General features: G+C 44.3%; 1 protein-coding gene across 4 annotated transcripts in view; it reads right to left on the bottom strand.

Annotated features, from left to right (window-relative positions):
- Positions 1–21,742, bottom strand: part of TRMT9B (tRNA methyltransferase 9B (putative)) — a 54,601-nt gene that overhangs the window by 2,816 nt on the left and 30,043 nt on the right. For 3 of the 4 annotated variants that reach the window (XM_053660053.1, XM_037128716.2, XM_053660055.1), the window contains 3 exons: positions 18,812–18,966; positions 14,663–14,836; positions 3,864–11,303 (listed from right to left, as the gene is read on the bottom strand). In XM_053660053.1, coding sequence (XP_053516028.1) covers positions 10,270–11,303; positions 14,663–14,836; positions 18,812–18,965 — 1,362 coding nt within the window. In that variant the 5' untranslated portion in view covers position 18,966 and the 3' untranslated portion in view covers positions 3,864–10,269. Of the gene's footprint in view, positions 1–3,863; positions 11,304–14,662; positions 14,837–18,811; positions 18,967–21,742 lie in introns of those variants that run through there. The other variant, XM_053660054.1, reaches the window with a different exon arrangement.

Genomic DNA, 21,742 nt, shown 5'->3' with positions numbered 1-21,742 from the left:
GGCTGGGTGGCGAGGTGGGCTGAGGCCTGGGCAGTGTTTTTGGCTTCACTGCTTCGTCTAGATCGGTGGGTACAGTGAAGCCAGGGCATTGGGGCTGCTATTGATGCCCAGCAGAGAGTCATGGTAAGTAAGCTGTTCAGTTGGTTCATGGTCTTGTCTTCTAACAACAGGCATGTCCTGAAGCAAGCAGCTAGGTTATTTTTGTCCTAATATTGAACACTGGCACAGGGCATGTTGTTGGTTCCGGTTCTTGCATATGACAAACTAGGTGGCGTGGGGGATGGGGAATGAATTCCTTCAAGGAGAGGGTGGGAGTGCAGGGGGATGTCTTGCAAGGCTTCACGGAAGAGGAGGTGCTTGAGTGAGGGATCGAAGTGTGAACGTGACTTTTTCAGAGATGCGAGCTGAGAAAGAAGCTCCAGTCTTTCTCCAGCTTTAATGTCAGCTGGGGCTGTTCCTAACAGGCAGATTCTGATTCTGTGTTTCTGGGTTCCCAGGTGAGGTGGGCACTGCTGGTCAGCGGACTGTGCTTTGAGTGGTTAGGCCCAGGCTGACTGCAGTGTGCAAGCATGACATGCCCAGGTGTTTTCAGGAAATAGCATCCTCAGGTTTGTGCTGAGAGTGGGGGGAGGGGCAGTGAGAGCGCCCGGCTATAAGAAGGCCTGTGATCCAGAGGAGGACTTGGGGCTCTGGGACCCCGAGCTCCCAGCCGCCCCTGCACACCAGAGCTGACTCAGAAGTGGAAGATCAGAGCGGCTCCTACTCACTGGTAGATCCTAGAAGCTCCAGAAGCTTTTCTTGTCTGCAACTGGCCTGAGAACCACTTCTGCCAGCGAAGGAGAGCCCTGGAAAGGTTTTTAAAGCAGACTTGCAGGCTGGGTGATGGACAGCCACAGGGAGGGACCAGGGGATGAAACAGCGTAGGAGGAGGTCCAAGTTCAGCCTAGTGGGGAGCTTGGGGCATTTCCCTTAGCTGTGGCACGGACGTGGATGAGAAAGCTGGACCTGAATGGATGAGATCGCCTGGCCTGGTGAGGAGAGAGCCAGGTTCCAGAAAGGTACTTCTCTGGGACGGACATGTTTCCCGGGGATGTATGGCCAATTGCACACTTTGTGTCCCTGGGCTGCTGGAAATGCATGGGACCATCAACATCTGCTGGGACAGAGGAACCAGAGTGGGCACAGTGAGGAGATGAGGGTGGCGATGATGAAAATCAGTGCAGACACATCCCGGGTTTGCCCAGACCTGACCCGAACCTGGGCCTTAGTCTTTGAAGTGTATTTTCATTTTTTTCCCTCTCCTACCTCTCTCTCTCTCTCTTTGCTCAATCCCTTGGTGTAGGAGTTAGAACAATGGATAAAAAAACAAAATGACAAAATAAAATCTGTCTTTTTGGCACCCTACATTTTAGGGGTGGGGAAAATAGAAAACATATACAAATAATGTGATATTTGAAGGTGACAAGGGCTGTGGAGAAAAATGAAGCATAGATGGGGAAGGCGAGTGTGTATATTTGTGGGTGTGTAAGAATGTGGTGTGTAATTTTAAATGGGTTGATCAGGGAAACCACTTTGAGAACGTGAGCCGAGGCTGAAAGGAAGCCAAGGGAACATTGCTTATACTTCAGTGAACAGCAAGAGCGAAGTCCCTGAGTCCTGCAATGTTTGAGGAATGGCAAGGGGGCAGGAGGGTTAAAGCTGAGGAAGGCGGGAAGCGGAGAAAGGGATGAGATTGGAGGGCAATGGGGCCAGTGCGGTAGGTTGGCCCTAGGAGGCCACCGTCAGCTTTCTTCTCTTGACTCTCAGGTGAGCACAGACATGCCGCCCACCATCGTGAGACCACTCAGCCAGCACTGGACTCCCCCCTGTGGACAGCCCTCTCCTTATGGCCCTGGAAAATGTATGTCACGGGGTCAGATGTGGCATTGGGGGGTTGGGTGCGGAGGTGGAAAACCCAGCCGGGTGGTGGGGGGTACCTAGCGAAGAACACCCTGGGACTCTCCCCCTGAGTCGGTCCCCTCTAATTCAGTTTAGTTTTTGGCTCCTACAGTTGTTTTTGTCAAATTGCACATGTAATATCTTGAAGTTGTTCAAATTCTCCATATTGCAACAGTTGATAGCCTTAATTATTCCAAGGTAGCATTAGCAGCTAAAGATCCCAGTTTCCGTCCCTTATGGCCTCTGAACATATTTAATATTCCCAAAAGATCTGCGTTCATTAGTCCTCCACAGGTTACAGTCTTATCTCACTTAAGTATAATTCTCTCTGTTATCACCGAACTCCTTCTGACTCTGAAACATTTTGCCCTGGACGACGTAACAACTTGCTCTGACAGCCTCGAGTTGTCTCCGCACAACCAAATTTGTCTGAATTGCTACCCAGTTACCAACTTGTTAGTGACCATCAGCGTGGACTTCAGTACCGGTGGGTTCTGTAAAGACTTGAACCGAGAACAGGGGCCAAGCTGGCGTCACAGTTCAGCTCAGCAGCGGTTTTCATTCTCCAGCAGGGGGCGCCCTCGTTCTACTTCCTGGGGAGGCCTCCTGGGCACAGTCCCTTCGCTGGGGCTGCACAGTTTGTGGCCGGCTTGGCAGCCTCCCGGGCAGCCAGGTGGGGACGTGGGAGCCGTTTTTCCGTTTTCTCTCCCTGGCCCTAATCCCATTCCAGCTGGTTCTAGCTTGGCTCTGCACGCACCTTATTTTCATTTCTACACCTGCTGTCCCCGCTCCTCACTGTGTCTCCTCCGCCACCCCGCTGTGGCCACATCTCAGTGCCTGTCCCCACCGACACCTTCGCTGGGCTCTGTAATCTTTCTGAAGCACCTGCTCAAAAAGCTTCAACTCTCTCTTTTTTTCTTATTAATTGGAGAAAATAAAGGGAACAATCGTGGGTGATTCAGGAACGTTTTTAATTACTAATACTGCAAGTAGCAATACCTTACATTTAAAGGGCTGTAGGGTGGGGAAGAAGTTGAAAATCGACGTGGAGCAGTAGAATTGGGGTGACTTCCCTCGAAGACGGGGGCTGAGCCGGTGGCTGCAGCGGGACAGAGATCTGGATGGGTGCGAAGGGCCACAGCCTCCCCAAGGAGCACAAACAATGTGGCGTGGGGAGGAAAACAGGTTTGGTTCTGGTTTGGGCAAGTCCGACAACTTGGAGTCACCGATACCCGAGGTCTCTGGCTGCTCAAGCCCCTGGCAATTTTGTACCTGCAGAGCCTGGCCAGGGATGTACCTTTGTGGGGGACCTTCCGGGGACTCGGTGGGGAGTGACCGTACAGTAATAAGGCAGTACTAAAGTTGACAGTCTGATTCCAACCATGTAGAAAACTATAAAACCTGCAAAAAGAAAATCTGTTACGCAGATAGCTTTTAAGCTGAATCTCTGCTTTGATATTTCAAAAATGGAAGATGACTACAAAGACGGAAGTCTGAAAGACAATAACTAGTGTTTCTAAACGGACAGATTTTCTGCCAACGAGGACACACCACGAGACTGAGGTTTCATCGATTCTTTCCGAAAGACTGACACAGACTCTGTTTCGTTTGTTGTCAGTACTGTTCATTTTTGTCTCCCAAGCAGCCCCCGTGAGGGGCAAACATGCTCCTCCATCCCGGGGAATGGGTGGCAGGTGTGGTCAGGGCTGCGCCACGCCAGGCCCCTTCACCTGCTAGGAGGCAGCCCCGCTGAGCCGTTAGAGCCCCAGCAGGGCCCACACCCCTCCCCTTGCCCTGCTTCACACCCTGAGCTGGGAACCAGCAGGTGGAAAAGGTCAGCAAAGATAATGGAGGCCCGGAGGCACACGTACCTAGAAAAGGCTTCGTCAATATTAGAACCGTATTTTCTCACACAGCCACCTTCAGATTGTCCGATACATCTTTATTCACCTTAAAAGAAGTTTGTGTCAACAATATTCCTTTATCAACCCGTTAAAGAGCAGTCTATTATTAAATAGCTAGTTTGATTCCCTTTAGACAAAGATAATTCCAACACAGATTTGCCCAGTTCTGTGGATGGATAAGGAGAGGGGACAGGCTGAACTGACAGAGGATGGCACCTGTCCTGTCTCTGACTCAGACAGGATGCGAAGGTCAAAACTCTGCTCACCCAGTAACATTTCTGAAGAGTATACTCCGTGTAACCTAAATAAGCTATGTGATACATTTCATAAGCATACAAATGACACCATTTTAATAATTACTATTACAAAAAATCCTAACATCGTTGGCTGATGCAAATGAAATATCTTTAAATGTCACCACAGTAGAGATATTTTACATCAATTTGTGCTTTTAAAACTATTGCTAGCTTCTCCTGGGAAAAGCTAAAGTAACTGTACATTGTAGGAAAAAATGAAGAGCTTTTGTACTTTTGATAAAAACAAAAATGCATGTCAACACCAGAAAAGGCACAATCACATTTAACATTTATCTTTGAATTTCTGTTAAAAAAAAAGCAACAAAAAATCAATTCAATGAAATACAACTCTATAGTAATCACTAATTTAATGTTTTGACAAGAGGGTAAGAGGGCTGCTTTCTCTTGGTCAGTGACAACAGCCAACATCAAATGTCTAGGAATATATACATTTACATCATACATATTTAAGAGACTGTCTGGAGAAAATGGGGCAGTTTTCACGTATATACTCAAAGTGTCTCAGAAATTCCACCGGGGTCTGTATTAGTGGGATTGAAGAAGTGCCACAGTTTCTTGTAAATAGAGTAGAAAGGCAGCTCTTTACTGATGCACTGAATATGTGACTAAAAAACTCTAATGGAAGCAGTAGGATTAGCTCACTAGAGAAATGCCTATCGGTCCACAAAATTCCCTGCTAGGCGAGCATAAATATTAACATAACTTCTTCGAGGAATTCAGCCTTCGTTCAACACTGGCTACAGATGAACTGTGGGGAGCCAGTGTCTTTCCTCTATGGTGGTAACATCCGAAGAAAAATAAATGTTTCATGCAGACAAAATAAATTATTTCATGGGGATTCCTTAAAATTTAATTGGGTTGGGGAATCTTTACTTTTCTTGGGTTTCGTTGAAGAAAACACAAAGTATATATGTAATTGCCAAGTGAGGGGTCCGTCGAATTGGTCATACAGATTCTATGATAGTTCGGATCCCACCCAAAGTGGTTACGCGTGCATTCAGTGGGGAAGACCCCGAGCTACAGGGAGACAGATGAGTGTTAAAACGGAAATGACACCCATCCCTACCACTGTGTCACACACTGTGGGACCAGTGGGGAAGCCCAAACAGGGCGATTCAGTTAGTCATTTCTCTGTGCTTACTTTTCCTAGGTTTGTGTGTCTGTGTTCTCCATGCCATGCCTAAAGCTTTCTGTTTGCATTATAATTTTAGCTCTTGGTTGGTGAGAGTTCTTTTAAAAATATTCTCACTCCAGTTCTGTAGATAATCGAGGTGGCACATACGGAATCTTGAATACCAAACCAGTCACTGAAATGCCGAATTAAGGTTGGGGGAGAGGAGCTGAGCGTCTGGTTTGGCGTCTGCTGGTGCTTGCGTAGTTCCCGGCCTTTCCTGTGGTTTTCCCATCTGTTGGATGGGTGTGTGGTAACACTTAATCGCTCATGACCTTTGAATGGACGGAAGGAAGCCTGTTTTCTGCCCTTTTTCTTTGGAGAATGACTGCAATGACATTTGGAACCCAAGTTTGCATCTAGAGGATGTGACAACTGCAATGTCACAACTGTGACATTCCTCATGAATTCCACCTAATGGAATTCCAGTGTTTAACACGGCAGATGGCAGGGCAGAAACATTACAGTGCAATGGCAGGAGATGAGCCGAAAATAACGGAGAGTCAGTTTATGAACGCCCTCCTAAGGAGTGTGAGTTTGCTCTGTCAGACGCGTTATTTGCTGAAAGGTGTTCCACAGAGCACTTGTGCTGGAGAATGTTAATGTGTCTCGGGCAAACTTGCTAAATTAAGTCTGTGTTCACTTTATTTAAGTCCAAGGCCTTAAATATGCTAATGTGCCTTGTGACTTCCTTAGGGTGTTTTGTGTATTGCTTTCCTCAAACTAAACGATATAACTTGGTGTTATGTGTATAACAAACACGAAGACTGTCCCAGCGGGGCACTCGGAGTCATAAGTAAGTTTAAACATACACAGGTTATACCTGTGAGTGTTCGGTCTGCCTTAACCTGCTTATAGATTAATTCTAATATTCTGTGTACACACGACACAGCTGATACTTGCTGTCTTACGTCCTCTGTATCCGGGAACTTGCAGGTTCTGTAAACAAGTAAAAGGACTGAAATGCCTGAATAGCCCTCCAGTTTCTCACCTAGAAAATGGGAGAACAGTAATATGATTTTTAAAGGATTGAAGAGTTGGAGAACAGTGATCACACAATATTTTGCGACCACGATTATTTTTTTTCATTGAAGTCAAACTGAAACAGACTTGCAAATGAAAAAATTAACACAAAATATGGGGAAATAGGTCAGGGATATGTCAGCTATTATTGTCTAGCTGTGTAATCATTGCTTAATCTTGCTAAAGCTCATTTGTAAAGGGGACAACCACACCTGGAAAGGCTGTTATAATTGGTCTGGTCCTGTGACGGAGGACCAGGTATGGTGTTGTGGCTGAGAGCGTGCCTGGGAGTCAGACTGCCTGGGCTTGAATCTGAGCCCTGTCCCTTCCTACACACGTGATACGGGCTCTGGATGTGATTGTGATATTGGGAGATTGCAATTCTTTCTGCCTCAGTTGTTCTCATCTGCAAAATGGGAACAGTACGTATGCTTATCTCAGAGGGCTGCGGTGAGGATTACAGGTAAAACAAGTGTTAGGTATTTGGGAAAAGGTAGCAGCTGTTACCAATAGAGTTCAAATTTTCTTCACAGTAGGAGGGAAAAGCTCCAGGCTGCCCTAATAAGCACCTCCTAGACTCTGGCTGCTGAGCCGATGATTCCATCCCATCCCCCGCCTCCTAAAAAGGGGGTGCTTGCAGCTCAAGCACACATTCTTTTCTCCTTTTAAATGTTTTGTTTATGTTTTAGTGAGAGGGGAAAGGAAGGAGAAAAAGGGGGGGAGAAACATGGATCTGTTGCTTCTCCCACACACCCCCAACTGGGGACTTGCCCCACAACTCAGGCAAGTGCCCTGACCGGGAATCAAACTCACGACCTTTTTGTTCACAGACCAGCGCTCAGTCCACTGAGCCACACCAGCTGGGGCCTCATACTTCACATTTAGGCTTCCCTGCAAAGTTCAACAACTACTGCGTCAGACCCTCTGTCCTCCTTCAAACCCATTTGTTCATTTATTTAAAAACCCCTCCATGCTTATGCTTTTTGTGGCCATTCACGTACCAGTAAATTGATGTTTCCGGCCGATTTACAGTTGGATCATTTTCTCTCTGGATTACCTCTAGTTTTTGCCCATTTCACTGACGCTCGGGTAAAATGCAGAGGAATTCCTGGCATTCAGAATTTGGAAGGACGCAGGAAGGCAAACTGGAGACACGAATTACGCACCGCCCTGCTCAAGGGCGAGTGATAAGAAAGGAGGACCCAAATGCTGCTCTGAGACGTCTGTTAGATGGTTGGCTAGTTGCTACGACATGCTGGTGTCATTTCATCTCTACTGCGACAATTTTAAAATAATTTAAATAGGCCTCTTGCGTGGTTCCCACCATAGCATTACTTTGATTGCATCCTTCGTCCATGTTAATGTGCTTTTCCCAAGTCACTTGACTGTTTATGTAAAATTCCTCAGATAAGCCAGTGAGACCTCAGTGAGACAGCAAAGGTTTTTAAAAACATCCGCACAATCCCCTCAATGCTCCCCTCTACTTCACCTCGTGGGACTCTTCGGGGACAGCAGGTATAAGAGAAGGGACAGGAAAGACACTGTTTGGGGGGCCCAAGTTTTACTGATGGACCCCAAGTTTTCTAATTACTTTAGATAGAGCAGCAAAATCTAAAAGCAGTAAAATGGAGATCACATGGAGGATTATCTGTGGGGAGGGGGACGAGGAGAATGGAGGGGGAGATACAGGGAATAAGTAGCATAGCTGGGCAGGTTAAGAATCGCATAGGAAACAGAGAAGTCAAAAAACTTATATGTACAACTCATGGACATGAACTAAGGGGCGTGGAGGATTCTGGAGGGTGGGGGGATGCAGGTGGAAGGGGGATAAACAGGAGCAAAAAAATTGGGACAACCGTAGTAGCACAATCAATAAAATAAACTTTAAAAAAAGAGAGGAAAAAAATGAGAGCTATTATGCGTGGTTTTTAGGCTACAGCCCTGTCCAGATTACACGGCAATGTCTCCCTCGAGAGCCATGCTAGAGAATATTTTATACAAACCAGGGTGTGTTTGTATGTGTGTGTATAAGGCTGCTCATCCATGCTACTGGCTACTGGCTCAAAGCCTTTTTGGAGCAGCCTAGGCAACCGAGTGCTACGTAGGTGGTAAACTGCCACCAGAAAGACCCCCCGCAGATTTCTAGCAGCAGGGCTGGGATTCAAGACACATCTGACTTCAGAGAGAGAAAAAACCCACTCCTAACAAAAAGGCCACCAAACCTTAACTGTAAGAGCTTCCCCGAGAATCTTTTCCTTCCACCAACAAAACCACTTACACTTGTGGTTTAATGTCCTAGTTTAAGAAATGGAAGACACTAAATTAATTTTTAATTGACACCCCACTTCTATGCCTGTCTCCATTGTCCCTCTCATGCGAACATGCACCGAACAACACAAGTCAGGTCTCATTTCCACCAGACAACCTCAGCAGCCACAGAGGGGGTGATGCAGGCTTACTTTAGACCCAAAGGAGAGTTATAAATATTGCTAATTTTCAGCTAAGCATTAAAACCAATTCTTTACGTTTCTTTGAAAGTACCATTATTATTTTAAGTCAGAGCACAATCAATCGGTGAAGGAAAGAAGAAACCAAAGCCAAGTGAAATCTTTCACTCTTTCAGCTCATTTTAGTGGAAAATAGAACAAGAATTGGATTTTCATCCAGGATTATGATGGTCCGTAAAGTGGAAAGACTTCTGTCCAATGTCGGTTCTCTCCCCCTCAAAGATAATCTGAGGCGTTCTTCCTGGGTCAACATATTCCGCTTCTCTGAGACCTCTGGCCCCGCCCTAATTGTATCTGTGTTCCAGGATCAGTGACACAGATTTAAACAGACCCATGGATCAATCTAAACAGAGCCAGTGACCACACAACACCGATCTATTTGTCCATAAAGTGGCAGGAATTCAACCTGCAACTAATAGGACATGATTCTGCCTATGTCTCCAATAATACTGACAAAATGTGGTTACTTTCCAAAGGGTAAATGCTTGGATGTTAATTTTAAAAGTTCAAGAACTGACCTTCCACCAAGGCCAACGGTCTTACCCCTTAGCAGACTATTTATATTGAGTCCAAACAGAGCTTCGGCCAGATTCCCATTTCCTACACGTCCCTTCAGGCTGTAAGGAAATCATCATTCGAAATGGAAGCTCCTCATTAGTCAATCTTGGTCTTATCAGAACTGGACATTCTTGCCTCTGACAAGGTCAGGAGAATACCAACTTCAAATACCCATAGAGACCACTTTCTACATGCTTATTAGTGCCTTAAGACACTTCTGAGATTGATAACCTCGTTGTTTACTTATCTTGAGGCAAGTTGGATTATCATTTCAAAAAGTCCCATAACACTTCTTGTCTCTCTCTCTGTTTCCCACCTTTCTGAAGACTTTGAGGGAAGGCCTTGGCAACAAAATAATCGATCACAAGGTTCAATTTCCATCTGTCCAATGGAAGAGGTTTACCTGTTGGCCAGCAAATAGATCTAAAATATAATCCGAGAAGCAGAAATTACCCCCTAACTTCACAAAATGTTGTTTTCAGAAGGTACATTTAAAAACAGAATCTTTTAAAATCAGTTTATAATACTAAAAAACAATATACGTGTCATCTCGTAATAATCTCATCTTTCAGCGGAAAAAACCCCAAACCGTGTTGAGGTCCACTGTGTATTGCTTCTTTAGACCTCTATCAACCTGTAACCATAAATACCCTTCGTGAAAAGCTTCGGGTGCCTGGTTGCATGTTTACCCCAAAATTAAAAAGATGACCAATTCATAGTCTCTAGAGAAAAAAAACATAAATGGGTTAAACAAAGAGGAAATAAAGAAAACTGGAAGCAAATTCAGGTAGCCACCCCAGACCTGTGAAAACCAACGCGGGTCATCCACGGAGGTGTCCGACACCGCCCCGTCAACCACAGCTCTCCGTTTTCTCTGCGACGATGCACCAGTTGCCGTGGTCGTTCCCGCAGCTCAGGACCTGGAGCTCGGACACACTCTCCCGCAGCAGGCCGCAGAGCTCCCCTTCTCGAAACACGTGGTAGTAGCGCATGAAGGCTCTGGAGTCCCCAACGCCTGGCTGTCCTCCTCCGACAGAAACCGTGTCATCCGGGATGGAATCTGTGGACCCGGCTGCAGAAATCCTTCTCACTATTTTACCAGCAGAAGGGTTCCCTTCTCCTGAGTCACCGGCGGCCACACACTCCTCATGGGTATCAGTGCCATCCAGAAAATTCCCACGACCATTTCTCCCAGGTTCCCCTGGATGGTCTCCATTTAGGTGTCCCGTTGTGGCTGGTGCTCTCAGCCACTCCAGATGCTTTTGAGAAGTTTCCAGAAACACGTCCTCGTCTAAGTTTTGCTCTCTTGTTGCTAAGGGCTCCTGGCGATCCGAGTCTAGACCAGCCTGCCTGGAAGGCTGGACTGATACAGCGCTAGCGGCCTGACCTTCTGTGCTTTTCAAGGGTCTCACTCTTTCAATTTGCTTCCTTAGAGTTGACTCGTCCAAAGATCTGGAGCAAAACCAGGACCGAAAAGGCTTCCCTAATGTGTTATAGAATCCGTTTCCTTCCCCGCTTTCCTTAGGAATATTTGCCCAGCAGGTTCCGGCCACAGCAGGCTCATAGTCGACACTGCGGGACCGTTTTGAGTCACCTCGCTCCTTAAAACAAACGGAGCAGCCGCACACGGCGCAAGGCGGGTGGCAGGGGGCGCCTGGTCCCAGGGGTCCGCACTGCTTCTTTCTCCCAGGCTGGCTCGGGTCGGAGAGCGGCCGGGAGCACAAGGCCCTGTTCCACGGGACCAGCACGTCTTGCTTCTCGAAGTGCCGGTTCTTCTGCTCCATGGCCCAGACATAAATCATCAGCTGGCCTCCAGGCACCAAGACTCGAGCCATTTCTTTTATTGCTCTGATTCTTCTCTGTTTTGTAGAAAAGTGATGTATAACTGACAAAAGAAGAAATGAGATCTCAATGTGTATATGCGCACATAAACCTACGCATTGAGGTACTAGTACTGCCCATATAACGGTGATGTGATTTTTGACATGTAGCAGAATCGTATTTCCTATAGGACACGGCACATGGTAAAAATAGCACCGGCCTGGCTTCAGGAGAGACGTGATTTTTCGGTTTGACTCTTGTAATTAGTATACAACGGATCTTGGGAAACTGTTTAACTTCTATGGATTTTAAGTCTCTTCATATGACACCTAGAATAAACAATGTGTAAAATCTCTTCTGGTTCCACAATCCTATGAATTGTGTTAACCAGAGGATGACAAAGTGAATTAATAAAAATTTGCAAGGAAGCATTAGGTTAGGTAAGTGTTCCTACTAGAATTCTACGAAGTAATCCATTGCTTTAATGAATGGTTGCTGCCTCTAGAGCACTGATGAGTGTTCATGAAATTAATAAAGCAAAGAGAAGTGGAGAAAAATGTCAAAGATTGTTTTTCTGTTTATAAGGTAAAAATAAGCCAGCCAAGCTCAAGTCCAAATGATTGCTTATCATTTTGAATAATGTTAATGTAACGTAAAATGGTTCTGTGTGTTTTTTAAAAAGTCAACTTCCAGGTCATCATTTCTACTTTCAATTCCTGCAAGGTTAAAGTCAAAGTCAAGCAGGACTGCCTTTATCGAATCGTAACGTTTTATAACAAATACTTAGAAAGTGCTCGTCTGTAGCACCCCGGGGAGTGTAATCCCAGTGCTATGCCAAGAGAAAACATCGACTTATTTTTCCGCACGCGGGCCCAGCCCAGTGTCTCGGGTGGGAAGTCCGAGGGACATGCATGTGAGTCAGGAGGGGGAGAGGGAACCCGCCCCCGTAGCCCTCCCCCCACTCCAGCTCTTGGGATTGGTTCCAGACAAATACATCCCTGGAGTCTATACTTGGAACAGAGAGATGGTAACTATCTCAAGTGAGATCATTATATAAATTAAGCTGCCAAAGGAAGCTCCCCCAACAGGCACACTGTGTGTTGCTCTCAGTCAGGGGTTCGTTCCTGGGAACAGCACACAAACCCTGGCACCAGGCAGAGGTCTAGGAAGCCTGAGGCAGGAGTCTGGCGTGAGTGCAGAGAACAGGACCCTGGTGTGTGCTGTCCTCTATCCATCAGGCTACCTGGCCACCTCTGGCCAGTCACTTCAGTGCACTAGGTTTTGGACTGTTCCCCTCAGTTTCACCCCCAAAGAAGGCGCCCTTTACGGGGTTAATCCGGGAGCATGCATTTCTGTGTTGAACTGTAAATGTGCAAAATCCATGAGTTTAGCCTAAAGTGGGTTTCTCAGCCTCAGCATTACTGACAGTCGGGGGCAGAGCATCCTCTGTTGCAGGGGCCCACCCACTGGCTGAGAGTAGTGTGCACACACATGCTCGGTTGTGACAAGAAAAGTGTCCCCTGAGGGCAGGAACAACACAGTCCCAAGAGGAGAACCACTGGCACAGAGTGAACATTGACACCATTTTAATACACTGGTGCAAGTGTTTATATAATTTCTGTGGAGTCATTCTTTTCATTTTTGGACTGTTCTAAAAGTAGAAAGACTGTTGTTTTGTAATCGGTCAGTACCACAGAAGAAATGTATAATTAGGTGTGATGCTTACCTCTCACATTATTATTAAGAGACACGGGAAAGCAAAAACATATTTCTTTTTGTTAAGATAAGCAAGAAGAATCAGCATACAGGATTCTATATAGGGAAGTAAATGTATATGAACATAGGAGAAGGTCTATTAAAATTTCTTAGTTCTAAATGGAAACTCAACAGGCAAGTAACTCCATCACATTGATTTATAGCTCCAGTTCATAACGACTGTGTTCCACGTAAGGGAACATTTTTAATCACAATATGACAGCTGTGTTCTCCGTTTTCTCTGGGACAACGCATGAGACTTCCAGCTGGAAGTGGAGAAGGACTGGGCCTCGGACACGCGGAGCATTTCCCCAAAGTGGGAAAGCTGGTCACCGTCCCTCACCAGGCCAGTGTGTCCCTCAACAGCGCAGCCTGCATGCGGGTGGCCTCGGAGACCCCGAATTCAATGTGAACTAAAGAAGGGCAAGGGGTCCTCTTCTCCGACCTCTCTCCGATTTCCAGGTCTGTAGGTGGAATGACCCAACTCAAAACTTCCTTTCTACTCAGGATTCTAAGGATCGCCTGGTATTGCCTGATTCCACAGGAATCCCCCGTCTCAGTGCCGACAGCCAAAAGGAACTCAACAGTTTCAACTGCAAAGAAGTGGACTGACACTGAGCAGGTTTCCATGGCAACCACCTCCTGCCAGTCCTAACTAGGTCCAGGGTTATGACATCCAGGCCGCACTATACAAAGATGCAGTCCCTACCTAATGCTGAATAAATCCACTTCTCATCTATTTCAGGAGGGAGCAAAGAGTTTCATGCTGTGTTTTTTATCTGGTCACTCAGTTTTATATAGGTTCTCCTTGCTTTAATAAAACTTGTTATATTCAAATAGATTACTTTTTGAAGTGTATTGGGGCAAATAATCTACTTTGTAGAAGATTTTTTGCCTTGAAAAATAACTGGGCATAAGATTCCTTTAAATAGCTAGTTTCCCAAGCGTATTTAAAGATGACTAAAATATTAAGGGTCAGGAATATGTGTCCTGAGTAAAATGAGTCTTACTTGTATAAATTTCAGGCATAGATTTTTGCTGTTTTTTTTTTAATTTTTTGACACGTGTATTTTATGGGTACACTGTCTGGGAGGCTATGAGAAACGTATTCATGAGCAATCTCTGGCAGTCAGAGAGCTGAGAGGCCTTATAAAAAACAATGCAATCTGGGGCCAGGCGGAGCTGTCTTCCCCAGAGACTTGCATACCAGCGAGGGGCAGATTGGATGACGCATCCTTCCAGGTGGAGTTAGTGCCACAATATTCTGCTAACAAAGAGCATGCTAATGGCCTAGAAAAGGTAATATGACTTCTAAAGGTGTGCTCTGGGTTGGAAGATCTGGCCACACTGCAATACAACGAAGTATTCTTTTCAATACATAAAATTGTTCTACTGCTTTCTTACTCGTAAGTAAAAGAAATCGGAATGAGTCATCAAAAAGAATACAATACCAGTTTGACAGCTTAACTAGTTAAAACAATGATAGGTACCCCCATAAGTTCATCTGAGATTAGACAACTAACTCACTCAGTTGCAATATTTTAAAAAACGAAATAAAAAGAATTGCATAGACCTTTCCACAAAGAGTGGGTATTGGGCTATAAGAATGACCCCAACCACGTACCATTATTCTCATGGCGGAGTGAGCGTGTGACCCGGCGGCCTTACCTCCTATGGAGATGATGGCATCGAAGCCCCGGTCCCTAAAGGGGAGATTCAGGTTGTCACACACCATGACTTCACACCCTCTCCTCCGGGCAATCTCTACCAATGGCCCACAGTAGTCACAGCCCAGGACATACACCTGGCTGTTCACTTTAAGATACTTTCCAGTCCCACAACCTGTAAGAGAAAAACTGTGTCACCTGCTGTCCTTCATGGAGACCGGGACACTGTCAGTTTGCCTATCACGTGACAAGGACAGAAATAACTTTATAGTAACTAACCAAGACAGAACACAAGATGGGGTGGAAGGACACACAAAAGCAAAAGAAAAGCCTCCTACAGCTCTTAGATATTTTCATATAGAAGAGGGACATTATGTCCACAGGATGTAACATGCTAACATACTGGCTGGCCCGTGGCGAGGAACGATAGGTCCCTAGTATCCCAGGGACAGTGTCCCGTCTCTTCCTGTAAGTGACGTTCACATACGCATTTCATTATGTACAGATCTCTATGTTATGGCATTTATCCTGTGATCTCTCTAGAGAGTCTTACTGCTTCCTGGTCACATAAAACAAACTACTGCCAACTACTTCTAAATGGATATAAATAAAACAGGCTTTGTGAAAGTTTTTTAATTTACTTTGAATAAAAGAAAGATTTAAACATGTTTTCATCCATCCCATTGTCAGTGCTAGGTTTTAAATGGTCTCACAGGACTAAGTACACAGCTCTCAGAAAGAACTATTTTTTTCTTGAAGAGACCATTTTTGACTTTCACTTTCCAGTGGCAAAGACCCAAGTAATTCAGCATTTACACAGCCCCAAGATTCAGATCAATCAGCTCTCACTGATGTTACAGCGAAGAGGATTGTAATATGAGTGAGCAGCAACCAGAAACAAAGCCTTCTACAATGTAGTGCCTGGTATATTCTAGCACAGACGTGCCCTGCAGTTCCTTTCCAGAGATATTTACAGGTATCAGCAGAACCCACATTTGTGCCTTCTGGAACGACCTAAAGATTCTTATGCCTGACATTTTGAAGATACATCTACCAGTGTTCAAAGATAATTAGTTTGCTGCTTCTGAAATACATCACACTTTTTAATAACTCCTTTTTAATAGGTGTTGCTTGAAATTATGAGCCACTTAAAGCATAATTAAGGTTCACTGATGCCAGCTGAGACAGTGGAAGGCTTGCGAATAAAAAAATCACATTTCCAATGTTATTATTTCAGTATAAATGATTAGGGTTTTAGAAATATTTTAGATCTTATGGCCACTGTTCCTAGGGATGCTTATGAGAAAAAGTATTTAATATTTAAAAGTAATCACAGGGAAAACATAATCCACAGAGTGTTTTTAAAATTGAAATCCTGACTCTTATAAAGTCAGGATTTAATGAGATGGTCATATTTTAAGAAAAATAGTCTTGTGAATGTATTGCTTTCTTTTTATTGGTTCAGACATTACATTTAAAGAAATGAAAGGGAAAATTACTTCAAAAATATTAATATTGGATTAGCCAAAAAGTTCATTTGGTTTTTTTCCATATGACAGCTCTGGTAGTGCTTAGTTGTCTTTAATTTTATTTGAAACACTTTCGTTAGATTGTATTGTGACAGCTGTCATATCAACACACACTTTTAAAAAAACCTATTAAAATTGGTGACTTTTTTTGTAGCCACTTTAATATCGAAGATGGAAGAAAATAAGCAACATTTTCAGCATATTATGCTTTATTATTTCAAGAAAGATAAAATTCAACTGAAATGCAAGAAAATGATTTGTGCAGCACAGAGAAGGCGCTGTGACTGATCAAATGGGTCAAAAGTGTTTGTGAAGTATCTTGGGACTATTGACATTTTGGCCCCAAAATTCTTTGCTGTGGGGCTGTCTTATGCATTGGAAGATGTTTAGCAGAACCCCTGGCCTCTATGCACTAGAGGCCAGTAGCAGGAGACAGCCGACATACTCAAAATATCCAAATCAATAAAGCTATTGGTGAAAATGAAAAAGGTATCTTTTATTTTACAGAAAAAAACCATGTGGACTTTTTGGCCAACCCAATAAAATCAGGTTTACAGACGATGGTACTAGAAGGAAGTGTTCAGAGAGCATCTGGTAATAATGAGGAAACTGAGGTCTTTTTAAACCTCAACATCTCCTGAAACATTCCAGCACCCCAGCACTCATGATTTATCCCAAATTCATTTTTAATGGTGTCCGATTTTAAGGATAGTAATGAAAATCTATTTTCTGCGATGCAGTTATCCATTCTCTAAGTGCACACACTGAGATGCTAGAGAAGGGAGACTTCATCCTAATGAGGAAATCCAGAACAATGCCCAGCCTGGTCACCCACTCCCATCAACGTGCAGGAAATCAATCAGAAGGTTTTTGATGCTTGCAGAAAGCACTGGTACCCAACCATCCAGTCCTCTGCAAAACCTCATTAAATGCCAACCTTTCATGGTACTGAAGGGAGAGAACAGAAAGCATCTGTCTGCATGCTTATACTTCTTTCTGTTTTGTATTCTGCACCACACCTGTTCTGTGCAGTTCTGTACTTTTCGTTGGTGATTTCACTGTTTAAAATTCAGCATCGTGCTGAAGTGCTGTCCAAGGTTCCTAAGGGCAAGGAAGACTGAGATGGGCCTCACGAACAGCACATGTTGTAAATACACTTTGTTCGGGCATCAGTTATAGTTGTTGCCTGTGAGTTCACTGTTAACGAACCAACAATGTATAGTAAGTACGGTGTCTCTAAACAGATACGTGGAACAAGGTTAGATATTGACCAGTTTCCTAAAATGTGAGCAGAGGCCCACAGGGACCTAACCCTGTATTTCCCCTGGGGGCTCAACTCAGGATTCACTGATTCAGTGTCCACGGCAACTCTATAAAACGCAAATACTGTGAATAATAACAATCAACTGCATTTTCTTTTATGATTTCTGACTTTTTTGATATCATACCTAGAAAGGCCTTCTGTCTCTAAGAGCATATTTTATTCTTTTATTGTTCTTATGTTCCCTCTTTAACTGTTCTATTATTCTTTTAATTTTATTATTTTAAAATAATGGAGATGTCATCGGTCCCTTAAGGATTTCATTTTCTTACACTCACATCGGCGCTTCCCTCGGAATGTTGGATGTGAGGGGTGAGAAAGTAGCCAATGTACATACTTCTGTCCTAAAGCCGTGTGCCGGATGGCTCCTCCTCTTACCAACTGGTTTTCAGATCCTGGTACTTTCCTTAGATCACAGGTGGTAAGAGCTCCAAAATCACTGTATTTTCTGAAACAAGATTTACTTAAAAAAACCGGCATGACAGATATTTTCAGGCTCCTTATTTCTACATAAAATGCTCCCCTCCCCTAAACTGCACAGCGCTTGCACCGTCTTCGACAAGCCAAATGCCCTGGGCACATACATGGCTGTTCCCGTTACCAGTGTGTAGAGTGAATGTCAAGTTAGACAGAGTTTGTAACTACAGACTTATGACTCTTGTGGGTGTAATCTTCATAGAACTGCTATAGAGTCGTTTTGCGTGGGCAGGCCTCAAGTGGGAATCTCAGACCAAGGTCTGAGACCTGCTGGGCTGTGGCTCACCACTCGGTTCAGAAACAAACTGAGCCAAAATCTTCCAGGCAAGTCAGTGATTAAAACGACCCGATCTACCTAAAGATCAGCTCTAATAATGAAACACCCACAGAGTAGTTAAGGGGAAAAAATCCATGAGATTATAAGACTTTATAGGAAATCTATAATTTCTGGATCTTCCATGAAAGACATCAAAGCCACTCGAGGTCAGCCACCAGACCTTGTATTTACAAACGTGAATGTCTCTAAGTTTAAAATAGTTTCACAAGCAGTCATTTCAGTCCTGATTTATTCAATCCACGTCAGGTCGATTTTGTTGAAGGGTGCGGACAAAAGCTCTGAAAAGATCGCCCTTGTCTAAATGCAGATCTGAGGACGTACTTTCAGATTTGATCGTGTGAATTTCTGCTAGAAAGAGAACGAGCTGGGTACCGGCATGCCAAGGGCTCTGTTTCAGACTGTTGGCTTGAACAAAAAGGGACACTGAACCTGAACAGGAAAGGCACGATGGAATGTATTTCACACGGCGCCGCAGGCCGGGGTTACCTATGTCAGCGATGAGGCTGCCTGGTTTCTGCTCCTGCAGGAACTGGCGGACGCGAGGCCAGGCTTTGCTCTGCAGGTCGCTGAAGTAGGGGGCGGTGCTCTCATACACGTCGTGCACGTGCTGCTTCTCCAGCTGCGCGGCTTCATGGTCCATCCTGGGGAGACAAGGCCACCGCGGGGTGGTGAAGGAGGAGGCAGAACCTACAGCTGCCAGAGGCTGTGCTGAGCTTACACGTGACGAGAGAAAAACCTTCCCTGTCGTCTCCCCACAGGTGTCAAAAGACTAGAAAATGCAAAATTTTTACCTGCAAATCTTCAGAAAATAACGGTTTGGGGATGAGCTAGTCATTCTGATTTCTCGTGCATGAGCAAGTCTCTGTTTGGGAAGTGGATACCAATGGTTCACTTGGATAAAATCGCTCTGGTGCCAAACAGATTTTAAAAATTTATAAAACGCCGCTCGCCACTGCAGTCAGCCACGAGGCCCTATTGACTCTACCTTTCTAATGTCCCTGGAACCCAACCATTTTCTATATTTGTACTGATTCTATTTTAGTAAAGGTACTTATTTCTTGCCTAAACTACTTCAGCAGCCCATAAATAGGTGCTTTTTTTGGCCCTTCAATCCCTTTCTTCAATTTTGCCACAACTATTTTTATACAACATAAATCTAATTGTATTGCTTCCTATCTCACACTTCTTCAAAGGCATTCCTCAACGTGTCTGATCAAGTTCAGGTACCTTAGGAGGGCATACAAGTCTCTTTCTGATCTGGCCTCAACTTGCCTCTAGGGGCCATTCCTCACCACCCACCGCCAGCATCCACGGCTCCTCTGGTGCCACTTGCTCCCCAGCAGCCGGGGACCCCCACAGACGCTGTGTCTGTCCCGCTACCTTCTGTTTATTCCTGGCACAGGCATCACCAGAAAGCCTTCCCCGATTTCCATGGACATGGACAAGGGCGATCAGGAGGAACAGGAGAAGTCCAAGAGCAGGTCTCGGAGGCCTCTGCTCTTGGAGGCTTAATCTTTTCATTATTCTCCTGTGGCCCGTGAGTGAGGGGGAGCCCAGGGAAGTGGCTAGGTGCTCAGCCTGAGGCTCTTTACAAATCAGTATGAAAGTCAGTCCAATCATACGAGAATCCATCTGGCCCGACGGGTGCAGATGGGCGAGTTCAGTCCTGCCCCTCCCTGGTGCTCCTGTTGCTTCCCATGCACACCTCTTGAGACTATGGAAATATCCTGTTTCTCACCAATTGCAGCATCCGATCCATTGCTGACTCTTGCTTAAAACAGTCATTACTACAATTATCATCAAATGCTAACATAGCAGTCTCTCCACATACAGTTTTGCTTTCTGAGATTCACGTTACCCGTGGTCAGTGATGGTCTGAAAATATTAAAATGGAAATTTCCAGAAATCAAGTTCTTAAGTTTTAAATTATGCACCATTTTGAGTAGTGTGATGAAATCTGTTGCCATCCCTCCACATCCTGCCCAGGACATGAAACATCCCTTGGTCCAGCATCCCCACCTCCCTTCATCTCATGATGAAGGTATGGTAGTATCTCACATGGTCACAAGAAGAAGGTGAGCCCAGTGCAAGAAGATATTTTAAGAGAGAGAAAGGCCACATTCACATAACTATTGTTACAATATATTGTTATAACTTACATTCCATTATTATTGTTATTAATCTCTTGTGCCTAGTTTATACATTAATCTTTATATGTACATATATGTGTATATATTTATGCACATATATTACATATATAAATATGTAAACTATCTGTATAGGAAAAAACATTGTACATACAGTGTTTGGTATTATCAGCAGTTCGAGGCATCCACTGGGGTTAGAGGGAACAACTGTATCCTAATTTCATCATTCCTGCTACTGCAAGAAAGAGCCTTTCAGGATTTACTCTTAAAACAAATTAGCAGTAAGTTAAATTACCATGGACCAGCCCACAGTCCCAGCAAAAAATCTGGCAAACTCCTAACAGAGTACAAATCTCATTTGTGAAGCCTGTTAAAACTTCCACCCAAATTGAAACAGCTTATATTGCACCCTCAACTAGAATTTACAAAGTAAACATATGGCTGGCTCTAACTGCCTACACACCAGAGAAACCAAAACACTGAGTGCTTTTCTTTTAAATCAAATCTCAGGAGACTTAAGTCTGTTTAAATTTTTTTCTCTTTAAGGAATCAATCAGGTGATACAATTTCAAGAACCCTAGAACAAATACATCTTACTTTATTGTACTTGCAAATGTTAAGTGGCAATCAACAAAAATTCAATTTCCTTCTGTCTGGCTCTAACTATAAACTCAGAATCTGTAGTATCTGACTGAACGAACACTCCTCAGAGATTACTCTAGTCCTCTCCCAAATTGCCTGGCCTCTACCACAAAGAAGTAACTTCAAAGAGCTATTTTAAAATGTGGGAACAATATAAATCCATTTTGCTTTTATTATATTTTATAGTTAGGATGATACACTGCAGAATAAATAGCTGACCATGAAAATGACTTGTAGCTAGGACAATCCAATGTGACATTTTTGATACTCCACAGATTTAAATTTCCTGCAATATTTTCCATGAGAATTATATAAATATAAGCCAATTCCTTGTGAATTCAGTAATGTAATGAAGCTAGTAAGATTCATACCGAAATAAAAGTGCAGGGTTCCAGCAGAAGCTGGGGAGATGGGGTTTGGTTTAGCCAGCTTTCTGATCTATGTGTAGTCAAATTCTAGGCCCTTGTAGCCAATGCCTTGTTGGTCAGTCATGCGAGAAGGGAAAATAATTTGAAAAATAAGAAGTCACATAAAGTGATGCTCTGAAAATCTGGAGACCCAATTTGGAGTTTAAGTGCAGTAGAAAGAGGTTTTAAGTTGGTAGGTGAGTTGGAGAGCAACAGGATTG

Source organism: Artibeus jamaicensis, unplaced genomic scaffold, assembly GCF_021234435.1.
Source record: "Artibeus jamaicensis isolate MK-2021 breed Jamaican fruit bat unplaced genomic scaffold, CSHL_Jam_final scaffold_833, whole genome shotgun sequence".
Classification (NCBI taxonomy): domain Eukaryota; kingdom Metazoa; phylum Chordata; class Mammalia; order Chiroptera; family Phyllostomidae; genus Artibeus; species Artibeus jamaicensis.
This window is presented reverse-complemented; position numbering and strand designations above follow the sequence as displayed.